We start from the raw sequence: 24,780 nt of genomic DNA on the forward strand, positions 1-24,780 counted from the left end.
TTATTGCTAAATTTCTAAAATTCTAAACGGATACGGCAATAGTACTGTTTTTCCAACAATCGCATCGAAACCCGGACTTCCTTTGGAAAATCGTCTTATTTCGTAATTTCGCTAGCAGCTAAAGCCTCATAATTTCTCCAATCGAMAGCTACGRTTTTGAAAATATAAAAAGTCAACAAAAATTACGCACATTAAAATATTAAATAACAAATTAAATTTATGTGGCGTCTCTTGATTGAAATTTGAATCTCTTTGCAATTCCGAGTTGTAAAATTTTAAAACATGTAATTGAGCCAATATGGTACTCTGCGCAAATTTATTAACTGTTAGAGTTGTTGGTTTTCCGAAGCCATGCTTTTCTAGATATATTTTATACAATTTTTTACCATACATATTTTCCAATTAAAGGGAATATTACTATACTTTTTTGCACTTATTTGGGGCTTTTTTAAATTTTGTTTTAATAAGACCGACAATTTAATGAAAACAGTGCACCCAAATTCTCCGTTTAGAAAAATATGCATAGACATCAACGCATCGAATTTAATAATTTTCAGCGAAAGACACTAGAAGGTCACAATACCATTTGGATCACTATAGACATATCTACAGACGCTTGTAGCAGTTTGTTATCTATTATTCGCGTGCTTTATAATAACGTTCCGACCGAAAGTTGTGTCATAAAAATGCTAATAATTTATAACTAGGTGACTAAACTGACCAATGATCTTGCTTTTATTACAAGGTTTATTTTCCTCACCGCGTGTAATTGTTATTATATTCTTTTCCTCCCTGGGTTTCAGTCAAAGTGTGAAATAAAAATTTTCATATCGTAAAAAAAGACCTTAAAGAATTTAACGTTTCCCAATTATGAGTTTGTTTGAATTTCAAATCTGACGATAGCGCTGTTGTCTCGCTTGAAAAGTTGAAAGATATTTCTTCGGTTTTAAATGGAGAAATTGTCTGAAACCTAATTATGATCCGGCAATAGTGTCAAAATTACATAATTAGAATAAATCTATTTAAGAAAACTGTACATTTTTACATTTCACATTTTATTACATTCAATTTGATTTAAAACATCAAAAATATATATTTTTTAACCCACTGAAAAAAAATTGTGCATTTTTGCATATCATTATGTTTTTTTGCGAGAATTCAATTTGCTTTTTCAGCTCTTTTTTCGACCATTTTCGTGCTTTTTAATCCGGACTTTGGATGTAACGTTTCAATACTACCTACTCCTTTAATACATTTGCAAACATTCAATGAAAGGAATTTTTATCATTCCTTTAACAATTATACAGGATATATTGTTTTAATTTAAGGGCAGCATTTTAAAACCTGCTATCTCTAAGCTATCGCTAAGTGTAGTTGTATTGAGTGTTGTGAGCTATTGTAGTCTATATGTTATTTGAGTCTCAGTTTTGGAAGTTCTTTAGCAATATTCGCAAAAGTGGCTAAAATCTTGACGTGTTCGCATCACTGTTAAACTTGAATTCGTTCTTGTTCGTTCACCATTGGATCGAGAAATCTATTTATTTTGATTAAACTGCATATTAAAACGTTTCAAATTTGGAATAGGGGCATCTTCAAGACATCGACAACATTTTTTGAGCTATTAAATGGCGGCATGGCTAAAATTCAAAAGCACATTCATTTATCAAAAATGTATTGGTTTAAAAAAAAAACACTGCTTTATTGAGTTGCGTTATTCCATATCATATTTACTGCTAGCTACTGTTTTGATCTATTTTACTTAGAAAATTGTCTATTTAAATCATAACTAGTATTGCAAAGAACCGACAACAAAGAACAATGCGTCATCTCACAAAGAATTGTATAAAGTTGAAAATAACACAATGTTCAGTTAGTGAAACAGCTATTTATTATTTAAAGGCTCTTTTGCAATAAAATTGTACAATTGTGACAGCCTTAATTACAAAATATACTTTCTTCAATTCTTGTTCTAAAGTTACTTTAGTACACATTTTTTTAAATCTCCTGTAGGTAATAGTAATAATAATGGATTAGTAATTGTAATAACGATGTAATTGGCGTTATATAAATCAGCGTGGAAAAAAAGTGTCAATAAAGAACTGAATGTTTAGAAGATTGCTTTAATGCATGCCACTGCATTTATTCCTCTTAACAACATACTTAATAGTTAATAGTATACCAAACTAAAATAATTGTTATTTTTTATACGGAATGTCCCTCAACTGAATACCCGACGTTTTATCACATATGTTTAGACCAAAAATGAGATTTTCTTGACATATGAGATGCTTTTACCAATTTCCACTCATTTTGGCACAACATTTATGTGTTCTAATGTAATCCGAGTCGTTTTTTAATAAGTGAAAAGATATAAAACTTTTGAGGTTGTTTCTTAAATCATTAGTCGTATTTTTTACTTCTTGTAGACTGTCATTATTTTTCTGTTTTAGCTGACTTATTTTGGAACTCTAATATCTATTGTGTCTTCATTCATTCATTTCTGGTGCTTAGTCAAACTATCAACTAGTATAACTCCTTAGATATCAACTAGACACACAAAAGTTTATTGTTGTGCTGCATACAAAATTTAAATTGTTTAAAAACATTAAACACTAATTTGGAATTTACAGTTACTAAAAAATCTGTGAAATTTAAAATTATTTATAAAATTCTTAATGCTAATGATGTGGTGGATTGATAATGTGAAAGAGTGTTCGAGAGTTGCAAACGGCACATTCTGTCTTCTTGCGATTCGCCCACATTCATAAAAAACATCTATAGATTCCAATAGACCATAGAACAGATTAAAATATTTTTTTCAAAACTGTTTTCCGACACTGCACGACTTTGAAGACTGTTGAACTACTTTTATTATACGAAGTGAAATTCGGAACACAAACACTCCTTATGATATTATATAAGCTTTTCAAGTCCTCTATTTCAAAACTTTCGAATAAATTATTAACTACCGAAGCTTCTCGTCTTTCGATTATTTTAAATCTGACTTTGCCAATTAGAGGTTTAGAAACGTAGTTTTATATAAATCACTGCAATTTCTATTTTCCAGAAATTAACTTTGTCGCAGTTTATTGATTATTTCAGAAACAGTGGTATGTGTTAAGAAATACTCCATACACTTTCATAGGTAAAATATAAAATATACATGAAAGGGTGATTTGTTCTTTTTCTGTCGATACTAGTCGGTTTTGGTACAAATTGCTTACACCATAAATAAATACAAATTTAACTTGTTATACCGATTCCTCAATTTATGAAGAAAAACTTTTGACAATATATTTAAATATGATAAACTTTACTCACATGTTTTGACCTGTGAAAAATTTTGTAACTTAACTGAAAAAATTTAATCAAGTTAAAATGTTATCTAAAGATAAAGCTTAAATACTCTTTTTTTAACACTTAACGTTTTCTTTTTGGAAAGTATGATTGTTATTTTTCCCATAAAGCAATCTACTTCACGAAGTGTTTCTTTTGGGAAAAGTTTTACGCTTCGCTACGAAATATTGCTAAACTTTTTGCTGGTATATTTTTTACACTCTTTATTTGATTGTCACTATCAGTTCTAAATACATGTACTGGCAGATTAGTCGATGGTAATTCCAATGTTATACTTTCTGTCGTTGGATTATCCAATGCAGGGAATTTCCAAATTTTATTAAAATTCAATTCAATACTAAAAAAATGTTAATTAATTATTTAAAAGGGATTTTGTATTTGAAACTGTTGATTCATGCCCACGTTAAATGTTGTATTATAAAGCAAATTCAAATGTTTGAAGCCATGCCGGATTTTTACAATTACAGTGACTATCGTTTAATTGAAATGGTTCCATTAATTTCTTTCAAAATTGGTAATTACATACCATTTCCTTCCTATGTCAGGTTTAGGTAAGTTTCCGTAGGGGTCCAATAACTCCTCTTCAAATTGGAACCGGTTGCCTATTTCTCTTGAACTCATAATGGAATGTTCGGAACCGCGGCATAAATGTTTTAAATCTTTTGCGGCAACAAAATTCGCAAAGCAATATCAACTAGCTAATAATGTATGACCAACAACTGAAACAAATTATATTGAAAGGAACCGCTTTGCCTGTATATAAATATCGTCAGCCTTGAACCTCCAAATCTTACCTTGTACGAGCACTACATCTTGTACCAATTGCTCGAGATGACGAATGTAAAATGTAAAAAAAATTCAGTTTTCAAAATTCACACTTTTTCGTTAAGTGTTAATTAGTCTATAATACAGTTACGAAATGTTTTGTAATAAACTGTTTGGTAACAAGCGGCGCATGTATGAGCATATTTTAACATTATTCCGAAACTAATTAACTGCAATTTGAATTAAGTCCAAAAGAGGTATTCAAGTTTATATTATTACTGTATAAAATGTCCCTAGGTCTAAATTGCCTTATAATTTCGATCAACCTGTACCTAAATACCTTTTCACGAATATTTGAAAATTGAATATAAGCAATAAGTCAACCCCATATATTTTATGAGCTAATATAAAATATTGTTGATTAGATTTTTTCGTATTTAGCTAACAAAAATTCATACTAAACGTTGCAGATAAGCGCAGCCCCTTACGAGATATTTCTGAAGTAATTGTTATGTTGTAATCCGTGATTAAAAACTATGTGATCCTATTCTCGAAATTTTGTGCCAAATTGCTCTCAAATTATGACTTTTTTGAAACTGAATTTACAACTGGCCTAATTTTCATCAATTAACCCATTGAGATCCAGTTTTTACCTTTCCAAAAAATGTCTTGTTTATAACGAAAATAGGTTTTAAGGAACGTTTTGATGCGTAAAAAAAATAAATTTGAAATATATTCCCTAACAAAATAATGGTTTATGGAAATGGGGTGCCAAATGGGGGTTTCTTTTCAATGTGATGGCCAAATGGCTCAATGAAAAATGAGGGAAGTTTTGCAGAAACTAAGAGTTTAATCTGGAAAAGCGAACATAAACGTTGTTTTATCGAAATATTTTTTTGTCAAATCATCTGGTATGGTAAATTATATCTTTGATTTCTTCAATGCAGCTTACAATCTGCCTGGTGTTGTCCTGCCTATTGGTTTTTAGAATTTTCTTATTTAGGTTATTTAATATGCCAAAGTATGGATCGTATGTTTTTACAATTTTCTTCTTTAGGCCGAAAGTTTTCAGGTATTTGTACTTGATTTATTTTGTACTGGTACCTTGGACTCTCTTCAAAGCTAATAAACCTTTCGCCTTTTACTTCGTTTGTAATTTTTATTTTTAACAATGGTATATCACTGTCTCTCAGATATTTTCATGGCAATATTTTTGAGCATTAGGGCTGGTTATGATAAAGTTACATATTTCTCAAGAACTGGTACACCTTTCTAAAAAAGTGGCATGTTCACATATTTCTACCATTCCGTTCAGTTGAGAAAAATAAATAACATTTCGTGTATAGCAGAAGCTGTGGGAAATAATCTGGGCAATCGCGAAAACTTGAGACCGAAAAATTCCGTATAATTAAATTTTGTTTTTATCAAACAACACAAAAGTGAAATCACTGTTTCTTTCCAGTAGAAAACAGGAGGTTTTTGACGAAACATCTAACACGAAAACCAATTGCTAATTAAAATATAATTTTAAGAAACCCAACCACAGATAATAACGCTACGCAGAATTTCAGTGGTTTTATCGTTTTGATTGAGAACGATCTGGTGAAAAACCGTTCGGCGCTTTTATTTCACAAATTAATTTCTTATGAAACATTTGAAAGTCAATTGAATTGAATGCTTACCATCGTTTTCTTTTAACCGAACCATCTACGAAGTTTAACGATGTGATGGTCATGGCGAAATTGATGATATTTCATGTGTTGGCATTATCCTCTTTTAGCTTGGAAGTTGATTATCCTGAAATTAAAGTTACGTTTTAAATCATAAAAATGTGCAATATGTAAAACCTGTTGAAAAATTTAACAACTGTTGTATGTATGCGTGAAATGACATGCTATCATTATTATTTTAAAGCACAATTGTTTGGCGCGTGATTCACTTCAGGCTTGACTAACTTTTACAAGATTATCGGTACTAATTCAAACAATTATTAATATATTCCATTATACATCACGCGAGCTCAAGGTGAACAAGTTTGTATGGATACTAATTCAAACTTGTTCTCATCTTCCTAAGAGATTCAGGAAGCAAATAAAAGAAGTTCGAATGAAATCTGATCATACAATTATAAAAGCTGTTTTCGTATGATAACTCATATATTTGGTTGAGTAGTTACACTATTGCTATAGTTGATGCTGGTTAAATCATAATGGCGGATCTTTAACGAATGTGATTTCCTTATAGCGCTTAAGAGGATTCCTTTAACTCCACGGATATATTTTCCTGCATTTCATTAATAAATAGTATGCATAATTAAAAAATAAGTTGAATTGCTCGTTGTCGTGAGTCTTTAAGGGTGTTGAGCGACGCTTTAAAGTTTCAAAGTTCAACAACGTTAATTAAGCAACCCAAACAGTTGAAAATGTAAAGCATTTTTTAAATATATTCTCGACAGGTAATTATCAAAGTAAATTTGAAAACTTGCATTGCAACTTGCAAATTTGAAAACGGCATGGCAATAGTGGTTTGCAACAAGCAACAATATGAATAATGTTCTGCACAACCTTGATGCCTTTTCTGTAAAATGTATTTAATAAATCATACATTCGGAAAGGCTTTCGGGCAATTAAATAGATTTAATCTGTTAAGATATAGGTTAAAATGTAACGCGCTTTATAATGTTTGCGCTATAAATACGAAAATTGCAGTGGTAATTATTTAACAACAATTTTACCACCTAATGGTTTATTACAGCAATCGTCAACGGCTTGATCAGCAAAATTAGTTCCGGTTAACATACTTTTGCCATTTAAATGCAAGCGAATAACAATGCAAATTTAAATTTGCTGATAATTGATAATATTTTTTGCAATAGCTGTGACTGATTTACCGGCAATTTGTTTTTTTTTAATAGATAAATCAGCAGAAACCATTCATTATACTGCAACATTGAAGAAGCCAAATTAACAAAGTTTTAACATACTTAACACTCAATAATCGTTTTTCCAAATTTTCGGAAATTTTAATATTTTGCTGGTTATACACTGATAGCCATAGTCAAGTTTGGAAACTTGACTGTGACTAATTTTCACTATCTAATGGAGTAATTCCCATTGTTTAATACTTTGCTATTTATGAGCTATCCAGGTATTGTGAAGCATTCTTATAAATCCTTTTTTATTCTGATTAAAGTTGCTTCATAAATGCTTCCGATTTGTGTTTTTTAGTGCAACATTTGTTCATTAATCACCTAGTTAAACGTTTCCAAATTCTTTTGTGTCCTTGATGAACCAGCTTCTCCTTCTAAATTTCTTTATGCAAAATCTTTGTATTATTTTCAAATTATTGATACAGCCTTCCCATTTTTTAAGTTTTTTGACAATGTTGATTTTCGAATATTTTTATATACAGTAAAAAATATTCAGTAGTATAGAGTAGGAATCACCGAGTATTGATTAAATAGTCCTTTTGAATATTAAAAAGATTAAAAGAAAACTGTAGTTAAAGACTTAAAGTAGTTTTAAAGCTTAATGTATCGGGTGGCAATTAATGCAAAAAACGCTTTTAATTACAATAATTTGTTTACTTTTCAAGTATTTAGATACCTTGTTATAGTATGCAGACAAACACACAATTACATTTTAATTAAAGAGATGTCCGTTAATATACTCCCAATTTCTGGATTTGAAACCCAAAATTTTATAATCGCAAATATTTTTAACATGCATTTTCTTGCAGTGTTGTGGCTCCCCGATTTTTAGTAAAACTTGAAAGCGAATAGACCTGTCTAATTTCAACACATTTTTCGAAATTTTTTTACATAACTTTGTATTATTTGCTGTATTTAAGTATCTACTTTTAATGAAATTTACAAAATGTGTTAAAACCTTAGGTTTCAAGTAGGTATAATGCACATTGTGTAGGTACTAAAAATAAGTGTCCAATTCGGTGAATACATATGTAAAAAAGACATATTAAGAAGAACATCGTTTAAAATTTGAAAATTATGTATTCAATATATTTCCAACTCCAATTTTTTTGCTTAAGCCGTTTAATTCAAAACTAGAAAAGTTGGTTGAAAAGTTTGTACATGCTATTCTAAACAAATGTAGTAATACGTAGTAATACGTTTTTGCTATTCCTTTACTTTATTCGTTATCTTTAAAACACAACAATCTTTGTAGACTCATACTATTTTTTGATATAATCAATTTTAATTTTTCAAAATTAATAACAGATATTAATTTCGGACGTTTACACTTTTCCAATTACAAAATGCTCTTTAAACTTTTGAATTAAATAACTTGACTCTTTATCAATTTATTCTTTTACTGTTCTATTATTCCCCAAATTTAACACAAAAGCACTGTTTATAACACCCTTTGACCTCTGAAATATTTCTACCCAGCAGCAAAATTCACGTGGGTATATTGGTTTTAAGCATCTTTACATTGAATATTATAAATAAAAATAGATCATTTCAAATCGATTTGTTGAAATACCAAAAAGCCATGCCCAAAATGTCTATTGGGAGTGGCAAAATTGCACAAAATTAAACCATATTGTTGATCTTAATTTGTAGCAATCAAGAAGTTTCACTCCTCATTGTACAATAAGTGAAAGCAAAACTAGATCAGCAACCGCTTAAAACTAAATCGTCAATCTTGATATTCATTTTGAATCATCGATATTATGTGATGTTCTTTCGTTCATACTTTCACCTGAGACCAATCTGGTCCTACTACCAAGACAACAAATCACCTTCACATATATGGGAACACCTACGTATTTTTTTGGAAACTGTATCACTCACATCACCGGCCAAAATTGGTTGCAATAATTCGAACCCACTTATGGTACTTTTCAGTCCTGCAATGACAATCTTCCGATGGGCAGTTTTCGATAGTACCGTGTTCGAGTGCCACGCGGTGCCAACTGAGTTGAGAAAAAGAGGTATTTACCTACGGTTAGGTCAGTCGAGGCCGGCGATTATGGTAAATTGGGCTTTTGTAATTTATTGACATGGGTTTTATCGGATTCTTACGGCAATTACATGGACCATGCATTCGATATCGCCTAATTACTACCGCCACCATTTCCAAGTGAAAAATCCCGGTTGGTTTGGATTTTCATGTGTGGATTTCCGTGTGTTAAATAGACTATATCTCATTAGACTTTTGCCAGAGAATTAATATTTTATTGATACAGGATATTATGGGGATTTTAAGAAGATTAAATGGCTGCAAGCAAATGCTGTTTAGTTTTCATTATGTGGTAACTAACTAAAGTTAAAAAATCTTTACTTAAACTAAAACAGTAACTCATTTAAGACATTTCTCTTAAATATCGCAATAAACTATAATAATATTTACAGCTAATCAAATCTAGTAGAACGGAGAAGCATAATTTTCTTCAGAACAAACACTCTAAGAATTGATTCTTTAAGTTTATGTAAAGTTTCGTATTTATTCTTTAGTTCCAGAATCAGTTCAGGTTATTGCGCACTCGACGCTGGTACTCCAAGTTTACTATTGAAAGTTTCTAAAATAAATGGGTTCAAAAGTTTTGAACCTACTATTAAGCACCTAACTATAAATCCGTGGATTTCTTTAACCAACATGATGCGGTATTCGTTTAATTCCAAATGGAAAGATGCTCATTGTGTTGATTGATTGATACCATTATTTGTAAATCGAATTTTATTAGTCAATAATATTTTGTGACTAGTTCTTTTTTTTATAAATGAAACTTGGGTTATTTCAATACTCTATAACAGTGCTTTGGGAAGTACTGATATTTTTGGGTGAATTCTAATTGACCAAAGTATAGACATTGACCGCAGTATCATGTATTGTTTGTCTTTCTTCCTGTAAAAACTTAGATTGTATGGGTGTACGAGATTAAAGTAGTTAAAAATGCCTCTAAAAGAAATAGTCAGACGGTCGTATAGTTTTTAATCACACGTGTAGCATCAGCAATTTACGTATTTTTTTAAATTTTGTAAATCCGTTTTCCAATAAAACCTGCAGCTATGTTTTATGTTGATACTAGTTTTCAATGGTGAACTCCAAGTTTTTAACGTGAAAAAGAAATAAAGCATTTGAATATGCTTCTTTTTTAAATATTATTGCTATTTTTCGAATTGGTGGAAAGTGCTTTGCACATTTCATCAATTTATGATATGATAACAAATAAATAGATAGAAATTTACATTTTAAACAAATAAATGTAATAAATACGCAGTAATTATGTTTAAAGACGTCGGTAGATGTACGCCCTACACAAAACAATAAATAAGAACATTTTATACATCGTGTCCATTTATGTGGCGGCAAATTACATTTAATTTGATTACCTGTTGTGCTATGAGGGTGGTTCGCGTACTCGTAAAAACAAAATAAATTTCACAAATGTAGTTTTCTCTGAATATGTTTCGACAGTATCGCAAGGGTGGAAATTTATTTAGCAATGGTTCATAGAGCCGTTTTCTGGTTGGAAGTAAAACATTTATATTAGTGATGTTTCCCCAAAATTCTATAGAACATTTTAATATTGGAAACAGTGTTCGATGACATGAAACCTTTAGTGTGTCTACACAACAGTGCTTAGAATTATATGGCCATTATGCCGTTTCTACTATTAAAATAAGACGTTATATTGTTTCTGCCTAGAGCAACATAATTTAACTATTAAAGAAGACGCACCAACTTATTAGATAGTCTCGCCAACAAAGACTTTCATAACGAACAACATAAATTTAGTCAAAACTTTATAACAACGTCGGTATAGTTTTTTTATGACAGGTTGGCTTTTGGGCTTGCAAATCGATACAAGCTCAACAGTATAGTACATTTACTTATTAATGTGTCTGCATCTTGTAGCTTTGAAATTATATTTTCCCGAAATTCTAATAAGTTCTATTGGTCTTAAAATAAATCTATTGGGTTTTATCGATATTAAGTTTATATTGTTAGCACACTTGGAAGTTTTGAATCAATCGGGTTACAACGTTGTTCGTCTTCTTGTACACATATCCGTACCATCTGAGTCCAGTCTTGATATAATCTACATTGATAAAATTGGCACCGCATCTTCATATATTCATAATATCGACTTTTTAAACTTTAGCTGTTCATATCTGTACTATTCGTTTTCTGAGACGTATAAAGAAGAATAGTTAGTCTTAGAGGAACTGAGGCGATTATCTTAAAAACTAAATCGACAGAAGTTATTAGTAAAATGGGAGTTGAAACGGCTAGTTTCGAAAGCTTGAGTGTGTGTGGGTATAATCTGGCAGTGCTATCGGCAGAATAGTCAATAATTACTTTGCCTGAAGGACTGATTTGGTGAAAATAAGAAGCAAATCGGCAAATTTTTTCAAAATGCTCAGAAATCGAGTCAGTCGTTTTTTTATTGGTCTGAAACTAATCATGAATTTACGTTCACTCGTAATTTTTATGTCTATTAACTTAAAAACTCCAATGTAAATTTTCGGCTATGAGGGACATGCGCACATTTGGAATATTTTTCCACTGTATTTCCACTTCCACTTATCTAATCTCATCAGTTTCATTGTGTTCCAAATGCTAAACATAAGTAGATAATCTCAAGAATTAGTCCGCATATATATCCAAATTGTTTGAGAGTTACCATATCGTCATGGTTCAATTTTTGAATTCGCTTTTGAAGTTGAAAATATTTGTCAATTCATTCAAGAAAATATTTTTGCTCTTTTATTTCTATACCTACAGTTGCAATATATAATAATGACAAAACATGTCGAAATTCTACCTTTCAGACCTGCTGAACGTTTAACCTTATTGAATTTATCACCATTATGTATATTATTCTTATTTTTATTACGCATATGTGACAATATGTATTTGCTCTTATCAACATTGCTTAATAAAATTACTTTTATTACTTTAGCAGCTGTTCATTCGAGCTTTTGCTTAGAGGAACCAACATTACCTACCATTCCGCTTATTGTACATTAAGTTTCAGTTTTTTGCAATAAAAATTATCTTTATTTTGCCATGACGTTTTGTTCTCAAATCTACACACAATAAGGAAACTAGGAAACTAATTGGTTCAGCTTGAGCGTAAGCAGTAAATTATAATTTTTAATAATAATAATAATCTGATAAGTTAAAGTAATTATTCTACTACATATATTTTGTTGTAATAAAATTTCCCATGACAATTATAATTTTAAATGTTATTTACCGAGCGTTTTCAAAACAGATCGAGAAACTTGGAGACACTACTGGTAGTAGGTAAGCCTATATTTTCGATTTTCATCTTAAGCATAAATGTTTATTCCCATTTTGATTTAATTGGTCATGCTGTTTCAATTATTAACATAGATACTATTTGGATGCTTATAATAATATAGAAGTGCCAAACTATTAAGAAAATACAGAGCAGTATTCTGAGAAAGAATTAAGAGAGATCCGAGAAGAAGACATTAAATAAATTAAACTGTTTTGTAGTCTTTTATTAATTTTATTATCGAGTAATAGATCGAGCAACGAAATAAAAACCAACGGTTTTTACGGATTGTGAAAACCGATTTAGAAGGAAAGGAATAATAAAAGATACATAGGGTTTTTTAACGCAATTTGTTACTTTTAACGGCTACGTTACCGCTAAGTTTATTGACTTGCTACATACCATAAGATTTATCATATACATTTACATTTTCCTCCAAAGCTTTGCCCAAAGACTTTTGAGAAACACCCTGTACCAATAGTGTTTTATTAATGGAATTGAAAGATTCGAGGAAAATTTTCATACTATGAATCAGTTAGTTCCCATTGTTTGATAACGCTTCTGCCTTGACTTTAATTGGCCATGAAAGTTAGTTGAATTGATGCAAGTTGATTTAATAACCTGATTAATGTGAAAAACAGGGAAAATTCAATTTGTTTTTTAATTAAGTGTATAACGAAGCTTAGTGGTGTTTTATGTTAGGTCGGTAATTGTTTGTTATGATCATTTCTCAAATGCGCAGATATTTCTTGATGTTTTATTTTAGTGGATTATTCAAATTCAGCTTGATTTGCAACTTGTAATTACTTGATCGCATAAAACTTATCAAATTTTATTGAATTTATTTACATGCATTTAATAACAAATTTCGATACATACTATTTATTATTAACTATTCCATAATGAGTTGGATGCAAGACACATAGATTAAGAAAACTTTTGTTAGGAAAGTTTAATAATACTGTCTTTTTTTAAATCTGGTTTGTAAAGTATATTTTGAAGACATTGTTTAATATCTTAATTATCGAGATGGTTTTGCGACCATCTTTTGAAAAACTACTGGTTTTCGGCTTAAGGATTTACTAACAACGTTTCGGTAGCACGGATAGCTACCATCTTCAGACGATTTTTCGCTTTAAGTGCTTACATTGAACTTGAGTAACTTGACTAGTCCATTATAAACTTATTAAAAATTTAAGAATTGATTGCGATTTTATTATGAATTAAGTTTATTTGAAATGACGTTTTAATTGCCAATTTAATTACTCAATTATTTTCCTAGGAATGTTATCACCTTTTGTTGTGTTTCATATTTGCGTTATTAGTAGTAATCGAAAGTAATGATAACTGGTGTTTTATAACTGATCATAGAAATTATATGCAATTTTTCATAATGTTGTTTTTCGGTGCTATTCCTTTATTATGTATTTTATATTTGCAACATCGCTGACGAGCAAAATTAATGATACCTAGTGTTTAATAACCGATCATGGATATTGTATGCACTTCAAAGTAATCATTTCTCAAAATTATATTTTTGCCGGATCTATTTTATAACTATTGCCTTTTGATTGCAAATAAAGTAAGTAAATATTTCCTCAATAAATCTGCATCATAAAATTCAGCGAACTAAGATATTATGTATATATACATTAATACTGAAGTCGTAGACTTGCAAATATTATAACAATAAAATTTGTGTGTATGTGTAATTGAATGCATTTGCTCACAATCTACTTCTCCGGTCCCATTAAAATTTAATTTAAGTGTCGGTTTTAACGAAAATCAATTCATAATTCATTCTTTTCATAATTCTGAATTAATTCAGTATTCAGTCGGCCTTCACATTTTCTCGCGTATGTCCATAAGCAAATCTGTTTTAACAGTAGATTAATAGAAAAGTGTGTGTTTGTCTAGTGAAAAAAGCAATTGTTTAATTGGAACTGTATATTTGTAATAATTAAGTAAGTAAATTGGTTCTTTCTAGATGACTGTACATCGTATTTAATCACATTCTTTTATTTCTTGTAAATAATAAACGCAGTTTCTATCATAACCTCGGATTGGAATTATGTGCTCTGTTATGTGGGTTTTTATGTGATTCCATTGTTGCCAATAACACCAAACTGAAATTAAAAATCCAGTAGAATTTAGAACAAAAAAATGTAAAATTGGTTTTGTAATTGAGTGCATTTAAAATTTATTTTCTGCAAATTTGGAAGTTATATACATTAGGTATACACGGACTTTAACAAGCTCAATATAACTACTGTGTAATTAAAACGTACAAAATGCGAATTTTTATGATTAGAATCAGTTCCAGATAAGTTTTCCTCTTAACAGTTTTCGAGTAATTCGCAACGCTCTTTACAGTAATTTATTTAATATTTTCACTGTGTTTTTAGAAGCACGTGTACAGTTAACACGTTTAATTTTTTGCAAATCCAACAAACACATATTTAAAAAATGTTTGAATCATTGGTGATTGCGTTTATGAACTCAATGCATGTAAGGATTCTTTCTTAATATCTTAATTATAGCAATGCGTATAATGAGACCAATGGTGAATAAACAAGAAAAGTACATTTAAAGCAAAGTATTAAATTTACCTAAACGAAATAGAATTTATTGAACTACAGCGTTTACAAATCATGTGTTAAATGTGTTTTTCCTACTGGAAAGGACTAGATTTTAAGATGGTTTTCAGTACTGGTGGGTAGCTCTGACACTTTTTCTTAATGCAATAAGTGTGTATCATATATTAAGCATCTGCTTCATGTACCTGTATATTATATAAGAAATTTTAAAATGATTATTTCGAGTTCTTTATAACTTAGAACTATAGCCTCGAAAACTAATTTTAACGGCTAATTTTTTCACTCAATAGCTACCTAGTAAATGAATGAAGTTAAATGCAAAACTGGAAGTAACTTGAAATTTTGTATATATTTATACCTACAAATTAACAGCAATTAAGCAGCTATTTTAAAGATTGGTGTACAAAGAAATTATTAACATTTAATATTGCAAAAAGAAACCCCTTATTAAAGGAAACTGGTGAGTTTTTCGCTTTTTTAGGTAGGCGCGAATTACGGTCCTCCTGACTTTTCGCATGCACTAATCAAAATAATGTTAGCTTGCCAACAAACTAGCGCTGAAGATGCAAGCAACTCGTGCTTGCGAAACGTCAGGCAGAAACTATTTCACGACGATGACGATTTTATCTTCAAATTGTATTTTATTAAATGGTCTAAATTCAATTTTGACCGATGTTCTAGGTAGTATTTACCCTAGGTAAAGTTCATTTCAACATAATTGTGCAGAAGTACTATAAACACGTAAACTATTAAATTAAATTTGTTTTCTTCAGATACTTTCTGAGTGGTGAAATTGTTGTGTTTTTAATGGAAATTGTGGATCATTTCTTTTGAAACAATTTGTGTTTTACAAATGCATAGAACGATTGCAACTTGGAAATACGATAAAATTTAATCCGGAATCCCATGTTTTGCTTTTTGCAAGTTTTTCAGTGAACCTGTATTACTAGCATTTATTTTCAAATGAGATACCGATAACCGGTTAAGTTACCGACAAACAGTTAATCTTAAGATGGTATAATTTAAGGAAAGATAACGATTTAAATATTGAAACCTTAAAACATAAAATTTCATAATATTTGAAGCGTTGCAGAACTCACGGAAGCAGTAAAAAAGATGTTTTGCTAAAATTCGATTTTAGGATTTGCCTTTAACAAGTGTCGTACACATTATCGAAAGTACCTATTTTCCGAATTGTTCAACAGTTATTGCAATTTTAAGGATATTTCGTTCTGGTTTGCATGATTGGAAATTCATGTAAATTGATACAAAAATTTAATTTTGTGATTATAATAATATCATTTAGATTTTATATTAATTAAATTACATGCGTGTAATATTTGTGTTATACGCATGTCATTGGTTTACGTTAACATTATCATCAACTCTAAATTGAACCTAAGAATTGATTGTTTTGTCTAACCTTTTTATACTTGAAATATGCGATAAATCAGGTTTTCAAGTAATTTATTTAATGAAAGTAAAAATTCACTTTCCTTTACAGATTCAATGGAGTCTCAGAACAATCGTACCAGCTATCCCAACATTGACACATTTGGTAAGTGAAATTAAACACTGGTTATGGTATTTTTTGTAACATTTATTTACATAATTTTAGAATATCTTGATATGGATTTCTGAACTGAATCTTTTCAATCCATCGCTTTTGCACATTTATGGGCTAGATTTTCAACTATTCTATATATGTAGCAACATTTAGGCTCGCTTATTCAAAACCCTGTTATTGTTCTTTGGGTTGTAAGTGAGAAAACGAAATCAAATTATCGAATTGAATAAGTGAACCTTCACATAAACTGGTTTAAATGCGAAACAATCAGAGCGCCATTTTCTAATATGGGATTTATTTAAAAATACTTTTAATACTCTATTTGTTATTGGTTAATAATACTGCATTTCATGGGAATTTATATAGTTATACATTACACCCTATGTTATGGTGATATTTTTTAAATAATTTATTATAAAGTATAATTTTAGGTTTATTTAATTGTTGCCGTTTTTCTTCAATGATTTAATTTTGCGGATAAAATATGCTGTGTTTGTACTAAATTGGACAGTGTTTAGCTAAAACATTACAGTCTGATAAGAATGGAATAAAGTCAATATTGCTCTTCCAATTTTTCTTGCCTGGGCATCTTTGGATTTATATGTTCAACATTTATTATTTTTAAGTCTGTTTAGTCTGATGGAAGCATTATTTTTTAGCGAACAGTTGTAATTTTTCGGAATTGGAATATTATAGGCTTAAAAATATTTCATTGGGTTGTTTTAAATTTATTCATCTATTTGCCACACCACCAAATCCACATTATTTAACAGATCAAATTAACTTAGCAAAGCTAGTGTTTTGAATTATTTGCTTTATTTCGGAAGGTCCCTAAATATACCGGGTGCTTCATATTCCTTAATACTTTGCTTCAAATATGAAATTATCTGCATATTACTTGATGTTGTTTCTATATCTAATACTTGATTGAAATTAAGACAAATTTCATCAAGCTGTGGAAATGGGCATTTCAGTTCCATCACCATCAAAACTTGCTTAAAACCAAGACTAACATTTAAAAGCTGTTTCATCTACTTGGGCTTTGCATTCTCACTTAATTTGTAAATGTATTCTGTATGGCATGGTTTTAAGTCATAACAAGTTACCCTGTACATTGGTGTTGTCATATTATAAATATATAACAAATTTCATTAACATTTTTGATCATCCACAATAATCTGGTTGTGAGTGGGCTACATATTGTTCAAAGGCTCTCAATATGTATTTGTTGAAAAGTATCTGGACCACTTTAGATATTGTAGTTCATATTGAAAGTACCCTGAATTTAATATTATCCTTTACATATTTTTATCCTTGCTTTTCGAAATTAGAATCTATAAAGCGTAACTATGAAAACTCTGTTTTGAAAAAAAAAATAGAATTTTGCACTATTTTAGCAAATATTCTGGAATGCTTTATAAGGTTCATCAGAGAAGCCAATGAGCTAGTTTGATTTTGTCCTCTCCGTTTTTTAGAGACTTTGCGTACGAATAAATTTCGGTTTTTGAGGATTCTATTTAGTAATATTTCCTAAATATGTACATCTTAAGTGGAATTTCACATAAGCCAGTTTTACGCAAAAATGCTATTTTATTGACCTCTAGATGTTGATTAATTATCGATAATACTGAAAAAGCAGTACTGTTTTCTTATCTATGTACATTCCACTAAATGCAACCTAATTTGTGCATAGAATATAAAATAAAATGTTTTGGGAGGCTATTTTCTAGACACTGCTTAATGGTCGGCGAAGTGTAAATGACAAGCTCATGTACGAGAAAAATCTCCAGTATAAAGTATATATATTATCGTACGTAAAAGTGGCAATTTGTCAAAAATATAAGGAATGTTTTTCAAACACTTTTGGAAATAAATATATATTAAACTGTACAAAAGCAACAAGGAAATTCGTTCTTTTAAATCGAGAACGGGTAGTTAACGTCGAAGTGAGAAAGTAAAGTATGATTTGGTTGCTTTATAATAATTAATTAATTGAGACGTGTTTTGCTTATAAAATATAGTAAAATATGACTAGATGTTTAACTTATTTAAATCAGTACATCGGTAATAAATAAAATCTAACTGGTATCACTTGAAATTATTCAAACTATTACCTTAGAAATGTGCGAAATTTCTTTAACGTATTGCATGGCATTCGGTAATGTTACAAAATCAGTCGCTGCTGATGATTTATGATGAATTAGCTATAAAACTGACAATGATTATAGGACAATTTCTTTAGTTTGAACAGTTACTTTCATTATGTTCGATTTTTGGCTTCGTCTAGCGTCTTCGGGTTTATGGTATCTTTTGTGCGAATTCCAGGTCAGCAGCAGTTGTTCTTCGTTCGATTCCTGGTCGGCCACATCCATCTGAAATGTATCAAAGTTCAATTTAGTAGAAGGGAAATTTAGTGCATCATTTAAAGCAAATTGCTGTAAATTTAAAGCTCAAACTAGTCTAGACATACACGCGCATTTTAGGGAGAGGACTCTATGAAGACAAAGTCTCAAATAGTCATGGTTCCATGATAAGTGATATAAGATAGAAGACAAATACACAATAAACCTTTTGATTAAGGGGAGAAACAACACAAGAAGACACACTCCATTTAAACTAATATATGGATGAATAATCCACTAAGGTTCCAGAATAGTTCATTTTTGGTTGATCTCTTTTAACGATTTACTAGAGCTTGGTAAATTAAGGCAATCCATAATAAATACAAACATACTGTTGGTTTTCAAAATATTGGTAGTTCAAACTAGTTAAAAAATATTTTTTATATTTGCTTAAAATTATGCGTATTCTGATGTAATTAATGCACATGAAGCGCCTTCCATTTCGCCAGCGAAATAACTATTGACAAGAAGTGTTAACAACAGCTAAAGAAAAAAGAAAACTTTATCGCCTGTGCCATTCCGTTGTTCGAGAGATAAAATATACCTCGACAGCCGAACAAAGAACTAAACAAAACTGCTGAAACAGCAGAAAAATTATAGAGTGAAGATTTTTTTATCAGAAAAATAATATCAACATTTATTTAGGTGAAATACGGTCTTATTTCTTGCGGATTCGGTCTGGGCAGTGGTGACATATTTTTTTTTAGCTACTAAGCTTTCGGCGATTTATTACCGTCTTCTTCAGGGTGCTAATTGTTTCTCATGAGAAGCATTTTGTACAGGGCCTTCAGCTCATCATTACGTGCGCAATAATTGTAGTTCGTCCCTTTGTCTTCCCACAAAAATGTTAATTTTCAATCCATGACAACTTGTAACCCAGCAATGCGACTTAGGTGAACAACTGTATAATACTTAGGCGAACAACTGTAAAAATAGTTCTACCCTTGTAATACGTACACAAACCGTAGTAACAATAGGATTTTGGAAGGTTTCCAGACTTCTCATGAGAAACAATTAGCCGGTAAGCAAGTTTATTGTGATAAAAACGTATAAAGCAAATATAAACAATTTGCATCTTCCACCCAATCTAAACAGAAACACATCACACAATGTAAAAAGAAAACAAAACCATTTTCTTACCGACATTCTGCGCTCATCTAAGTTCATATAGATTTTACCGGAAGACCCTGATGTTTCTGACGACTCAGATGATCGGTTACTCAAACTGCAACTGCCCAGCAATGGTTTTGTGGTGCTGTTTGATTTAGCGCAATCACTGTCCGTTTCTTCATCCTATCACAAGTACGATAACAATATTTTAGTTTCTTCCTCTGGTTTCGTCCCACAAACTACCCACCTGATACTTAATTTGCCTCAATTTCTTTTCAATCAAGTTCGACGCCGAATTGGAGAGTTTCCTATTAATATCCCGGTGTGGAGAGTTGCCTTGGGAGCTTTTCTCGCTTTCTTCGGAAAAAGCTCGAGTGATGAGTATTCTAGGTGATCTTGAAGTATATATAGCGCATGATGTATGAAATGTTTTTAATATAAAGCACATATTTTTATAGGAATTATGATGCTGATAATGAATTTTACAAGGGTAAAATATATGAAATAACCCATCAAAATGAAACAGCAATATGTTGAAAATTCTAACTAAAAGTTTAATTTTTAACGCTTAAAACTAAAGAATAACTGTTAAATATGGAATCTGAGAATTTTTTTAGAAAATTTTTTCAGATACCCGAATGTTTTCTTGACTTCTTAATAATTTGGGCACTCAGGTAGGACCTGTACTTAACGAAGGATTTTTCAGGACTAAATAATTGTGCTATATTCAAAATGTCTTAGGCAAAAAACAACTCAGAAAAAATGATTCGCGTTTAAAAAAAGTGTTAGGAAAAGATATACAGCTTTTGTAAACATGATTATTTTTTGCAGAGAATGCATTATGTACGAAATAAGTTGAATTAATTATACAAGTCAAAAACGTTTTTAAACCTTTTTGCATGTAATTAAGTAATTAATATCTTTAAGGTGGGTAGGTTGTGTAGCTTTTAAAACGAGTCTTAAGTCTTTAATTGAATAAAAGGAAAAATTATTGGGAATTATTTTATTTATTAAAATATATTGCTGAATTAAAATAGAGCACTTTCATGTGTTTCTTTACCACTAAATTAGGGCTTTTAAAAAAGTCTTTGACCACTATTGTGAGTATTAATGTACTGATTATTCTCGTACATATGATACAGTAGTACCTCCAACATTGTCCAATTTTTTCAGAATTAAGTATCAGGCAAACTCAAAACACAACAAAAAAATAGAAAGGAAATAATAAACTACACTTGTGAATAAAACCATTTACTGACACAAAAAATGCGAAACTGTATCTTCAAACCTTTTAGGGCTTCCATCTGAGTCGTTTGGCGGTGAATTGTGCGGTTTTTTAATGATTTTTTCATCGAACTTGAATATTTTCAGTAGCAGATTGCTGGGACTGTATATTTTTGGGATCGGTTCGAATGGTTCCTCCTTCTGCCCAGCGGTTTTCAGTTCTTCTTCTGTCCCTATTTGGATTTCTTCAGGTACCCGCAGAGTATTGCAACTGATTGTTTGTTTCATTGATTGCGACGGTGCTTCGTCTTTGGGTGATAAATTCAAACTATTTGCTTAAAAATTCGATGCGATATATTGAAAAGCAATTAACAACTGATTTATGGCTGGGACTTTTAGGAGTGGTTGATAGGGATTTATAAAGTACTTGTTTTTACCTGATGCAGGTCTCCACATCACCTCAGACGTATTTCTTTTAATTTTGCTTCGTGGACTTCTGAGGGATTTATTTACATCGATCAGTGTTTCGGACATCCGTCTGGATACGTTCGGATTTCGCGTAAATACTCCAAATGGTGTCAGTGATGGTCTTCGGGAACCACAAGTGCTTGGTGTCCGTGCTTGGATCTCGTGATGTACCTCGTTTTTTGTTTGTTTCTTTCTCCAATAGTTCATGAATGCTTTTCTTAGGCTTTTGTTTTTTAGACCGTAGAGGTAACCTGAAGGTGGAAAAGTGATTAGTTGTTTGTCTTCTTAATTTTTGTACCTTATTTTCAATAATTCTTTTGTTTCTTTCAGATGCTGTATTTTATCTGATATTTAATTTGTTAGTTTTAATTCAGTCAATTAAAGAATCAAATATATAGGCTTTTTCAAATAAGTGTTTTCTATTGGAAACTACTGGGGCAACAGTTTTTTGCGTAATATTTGCTTCGTCTGCACAGGCATTGTTTGTCCATTAATTACAATTTATAATTCACGGCAATAGAGACTTACTATTTCCACCCGAAGACGAATTAAGATCTACTTAACTTTCCGAAAGCATTATTTTCTTAGAATTCTATTGCTCTACTCCGATTCTACCTGTTTGACTGTCAACAGCAATTTTCTTTTAACATTATTTTTCTTTACTTCTTCTAGTTCAGATTAATATTGCGGTTTTATATTTTTCTGCCTGAATAATTGGAATAGCAAATCATCTGCTAATTGAGTATCTTTGCTTTAAATATTAGATAGATATTAGGGTATTCAGCCCCATTCTGCCCATGCACATGCTAGATTTTGAGGTGCAATTTAGAAAAAATATTTTTAGTGATAAAAACGAACAAGAAGAGCCTATTTTTTAAATCGCAATTCATCCAGATGAAGACTCGACTTACTAGATACACTGTTACGAATTTTGGGCCAATATGAAAGAAACCGCGATTATATAACGGTTTTATCGCAAGAAGATTACAATTATTATTACATATTACAATTATTTGAAAAATCGAAGCTGAATATTTTGCTCAAAAAATATAACCATTAAGATAATCGCAAGTAATCAGAATCAGTATTCTAAGACAATTTCTTAATTTAACTTTTTTGATAAATGAATGAAACAACTCCAAATAATGTTGGCAATATAAAGGACAAAATAAATCAGGAAATAAAAGGATTTTATCACAGGCAGTCGGATTTGTTTGTCTCTTTTCAACAAGATATCAACTTAATTTAATATAGTTGTTTGTTTTTCCACGAACGCTTTGTTTCAGGAAATTTCTCGCAATATATTTTATGAGCATTGAAGGTAATGTTTTGTATAATAATGTAACAAATTAATAACTTAAAGTTTACATACCGAAATCATAGAGTTCCTAAAGCTATGCAGTTACTTTATATTATTCAAAAGTTAATTGAATATTTTGAAACACGCGTATGCAGATTTATTCTCAAGTAAATGAAGTCTATGTATTGGCAAAGTTTATAGATTACAATAGATAGTATATTATATTGGTAAAACTTTGGTGTTAGATAGGTATATTTTTCTTAACAACTTAACGTGTAACATAAGAAAAAGTTGTATTCTTTTAATATATATTTATGTTTATAGTATAGATATATTAAAGATTCTCATAAAAATATATTGAAAATATCTCGACATAATTGTTAATCAGTCATTTTGTACAGTATTGGAGTATTTTTTTTTGCTGACGAAAATTTGATAATCTCTTCAACATTAGTTGTATTTCAGAATAAATGTACGTAAATTCAAATTTTGTTTAAAAAAAGTCAAAAAATTCTCTAAACATGCCAAATTACATAACACAAGTCATTGATTATCTGGGCTAATAATTTATGATTTTTGCGAATAATACTGGTTCAAATGCACTGGGATATGGTGTCCGAATCATCCTTTCACCTACATCAAATTTATTTAGTTTTTCACTATTTTCGAATATTATAGAGATTATTTGGCGGCTAAGTGAAATGGGTTGTTTGAAGAAGGTATGTCGAGTATCATAAATCAAATAATCTTACTCGTTAATTCAATCTTCACCATTATGTCTAAATTGCACGCCGATCAACACACGATAAAACACCGCTTCAACGGTGCCGACAAAATTTGGAAAATACATCAAATCTTGCATGCAAATTTTCCAAACAAGCAAAATTACAATTTGAAAGTTTTGAAGGAAAGCTTTAGGAAATTTGTTTGGTTTTGTTGTTTCTTCTACAAAGATATATTTTGAAAATTAACTATAACTGAAAATGGTTGATAGATACGAGAATTAGAGTTTCTTGTAATTCTGATTATAATAATTTATCAGAAAACATATTCTTAGTTGAGTCAACACCACAAGTAAATCAAATCAATTATTTGGCGGCTAAGTGAAATGGGTTGTTTGAAGAAGGAATGTCGAGTATAAGGAATCAAATAATCTGACTCGTTAATTCAATCTTCACCATTATGTCTAAATTGCACGCCGATCAACACACGATAAAAGACCGCTTCAACGGTGCCGACAAAATTTGGAAAATACGTCAAATCTTGCATGCAAATTTTCCAAACAAGCAAAATTGCGATTTCTTCGTATTTGTTCCTTACCATTAACTGCAGGTGAACAAATCAGTAATGTACCAGCAGCCATGTAAAAATGATGGATATTGGAAACTTCCACCAGTTCCGTTCTACCAATATTTAGGGCATAAGACGCGGCCTCGTAAAGCACTAGAATGTAGTATGGAACGCACATAAGAAGGAATGAGGCAACTAAAAGGAAAACCGCTAAAATGGGGTTGGAACCGCGTAGTTTGGGCCCACCAGCCGCTGGAGCTGTGACTGTGGGCACGAAGAATGGGTTCCGCTGGTGGGTGATGGTCACTTGGGCGGAAAGTGCCACCTCGAAAATTGCGGAAGCTATCCTATGGCGATGATATCTGGCAATGATCAAAATCTGAAAAGCAGAAAATTTCTTTAAATTGCCTACTAAATATTTATTAAACT

The 24,780-nt window shown here is 30.7% G+C and overlaps 3 protein-coding genes across 14 annotated transcripts in view; 1 reads left to right on the top strand and 2 right to left on the bottom strand.

The window, feature by feature from the left end:
- LOC109538958 (scoloptoxin SSD14) overlaps positions 1-8,995 on the bottom strand; it is a 36,127-nt gene extending 27,132 nt beyond the window's left edge. The window contains exons 1-2 of one of the 4 annotated variants that reach the window (XM_019906415.2): positions 8,908-8,995; positions 5,805-5,919 (exon numbers count right to left, since the gene is read on the bottom strand). In XM_019906415.2, coding sequence (XP_019761974.2) covers positions 5,805-5,857 — 53 coding nt within the window. In that variant the 5' untranslated portion in view covers positions 5,858-5,919; positions 8,908-8,995. Of the gene's footprint in view, positions 1-3,883; positions 3,994-5,804; positions 5,920-5,969; positions 6,057-8,883 lie in introns of those variants that run through there. The other 3 variants (XM_019906416.2, XM_019906418.2, XM_019906414.2) reach the window with 3 other exon arrangements.
- LOC109538960 overlaps positions 1-24,780 on the top strand; it is an 84,142-nt gene that overhangs the window by 12,706 nt on the left and 46,656 nt on the right. The window contains exons 1-2 of one of the 7 annotated variants that reach the window (XM_048664175.1): positions 8,976-9,116; positions 16,495-16,548. In XM_048664175.1, coding sequence (XP_048520132.1) covers positions 8,976-9,116; positions 16,495-16,548 — 195 coding nt within the window. Of the gene's footprint in view, positions 1-8,975; positions 9,117-12,322; positions 12,399-13,073; positions 13,096-14,210; positions 14,358-14,844; positions 14,902-16,494; positions 16,549-24,780 lie in introns of those variants that run through there. The other 6 variants (XM_019906424.2, XM_019906425.2, XM_019906426.2 and 3 more) reach the window with 6 other exon arrangements.
- Positions 18,590-24,780, bottom strand: part of LOC109538959 (G-protein coupled receptor 161) — a 77,084-nt gene continuing 70,893 nt past the window's right edge. For 2 of the 3 annotated variants that reach the window (XM_019906422.2, XM_019906420.2), the window contains 6 exons: positions 24,382-24,730; positions 21,731-22,012; positions 21,358-21,628; positions 20,317-20,464; positions 20,100-20,252; positions 18,590-18,929 (listed from right to left, as the gene is read on the bottom strand). In XM_019906422.2, coding sequence (XP_019761981.2) covers positions 18,780-18,929; positions 20,100-20,252; positions 20,317-20,464; positions 21,358-21,628; positions 21,731-22,012; positions 24,382-24,730 — 1,353 coding nt within the window. In that variant the 3' untranslated portion in view covers positions 18,590-18,779. The remainder of the gene's footprint in view (positions 18,930-20,099; positions 20,253-20,316; positions 20,465-21,357; positions 21,629-21,730; positions 22,013-24,381; positions 24,731-24,780) is intronic. The other variant, XM_048664172.1, reaches the window with a different exon arrangement.

Source organism: Dendroctonus ponderosae, unplaced genomic scaffold (genome assembly GCF_020466585.1).
Source record: "Dendroctonus ponderosae isolate FM_Combo_2020 unplaced genomic scaffold, Dpon_F_20191213v2 Dpon_F_20191213_2, whole genome shotgun sequence".
Classification (NCBI taxonomy): domain Eukaryota; kingdom Metazoa; phylum Arthropoda; class Insecta; order Coleoptera; family Curculionidae; genus Dendroctonus; species Dendroctonus ponderosae.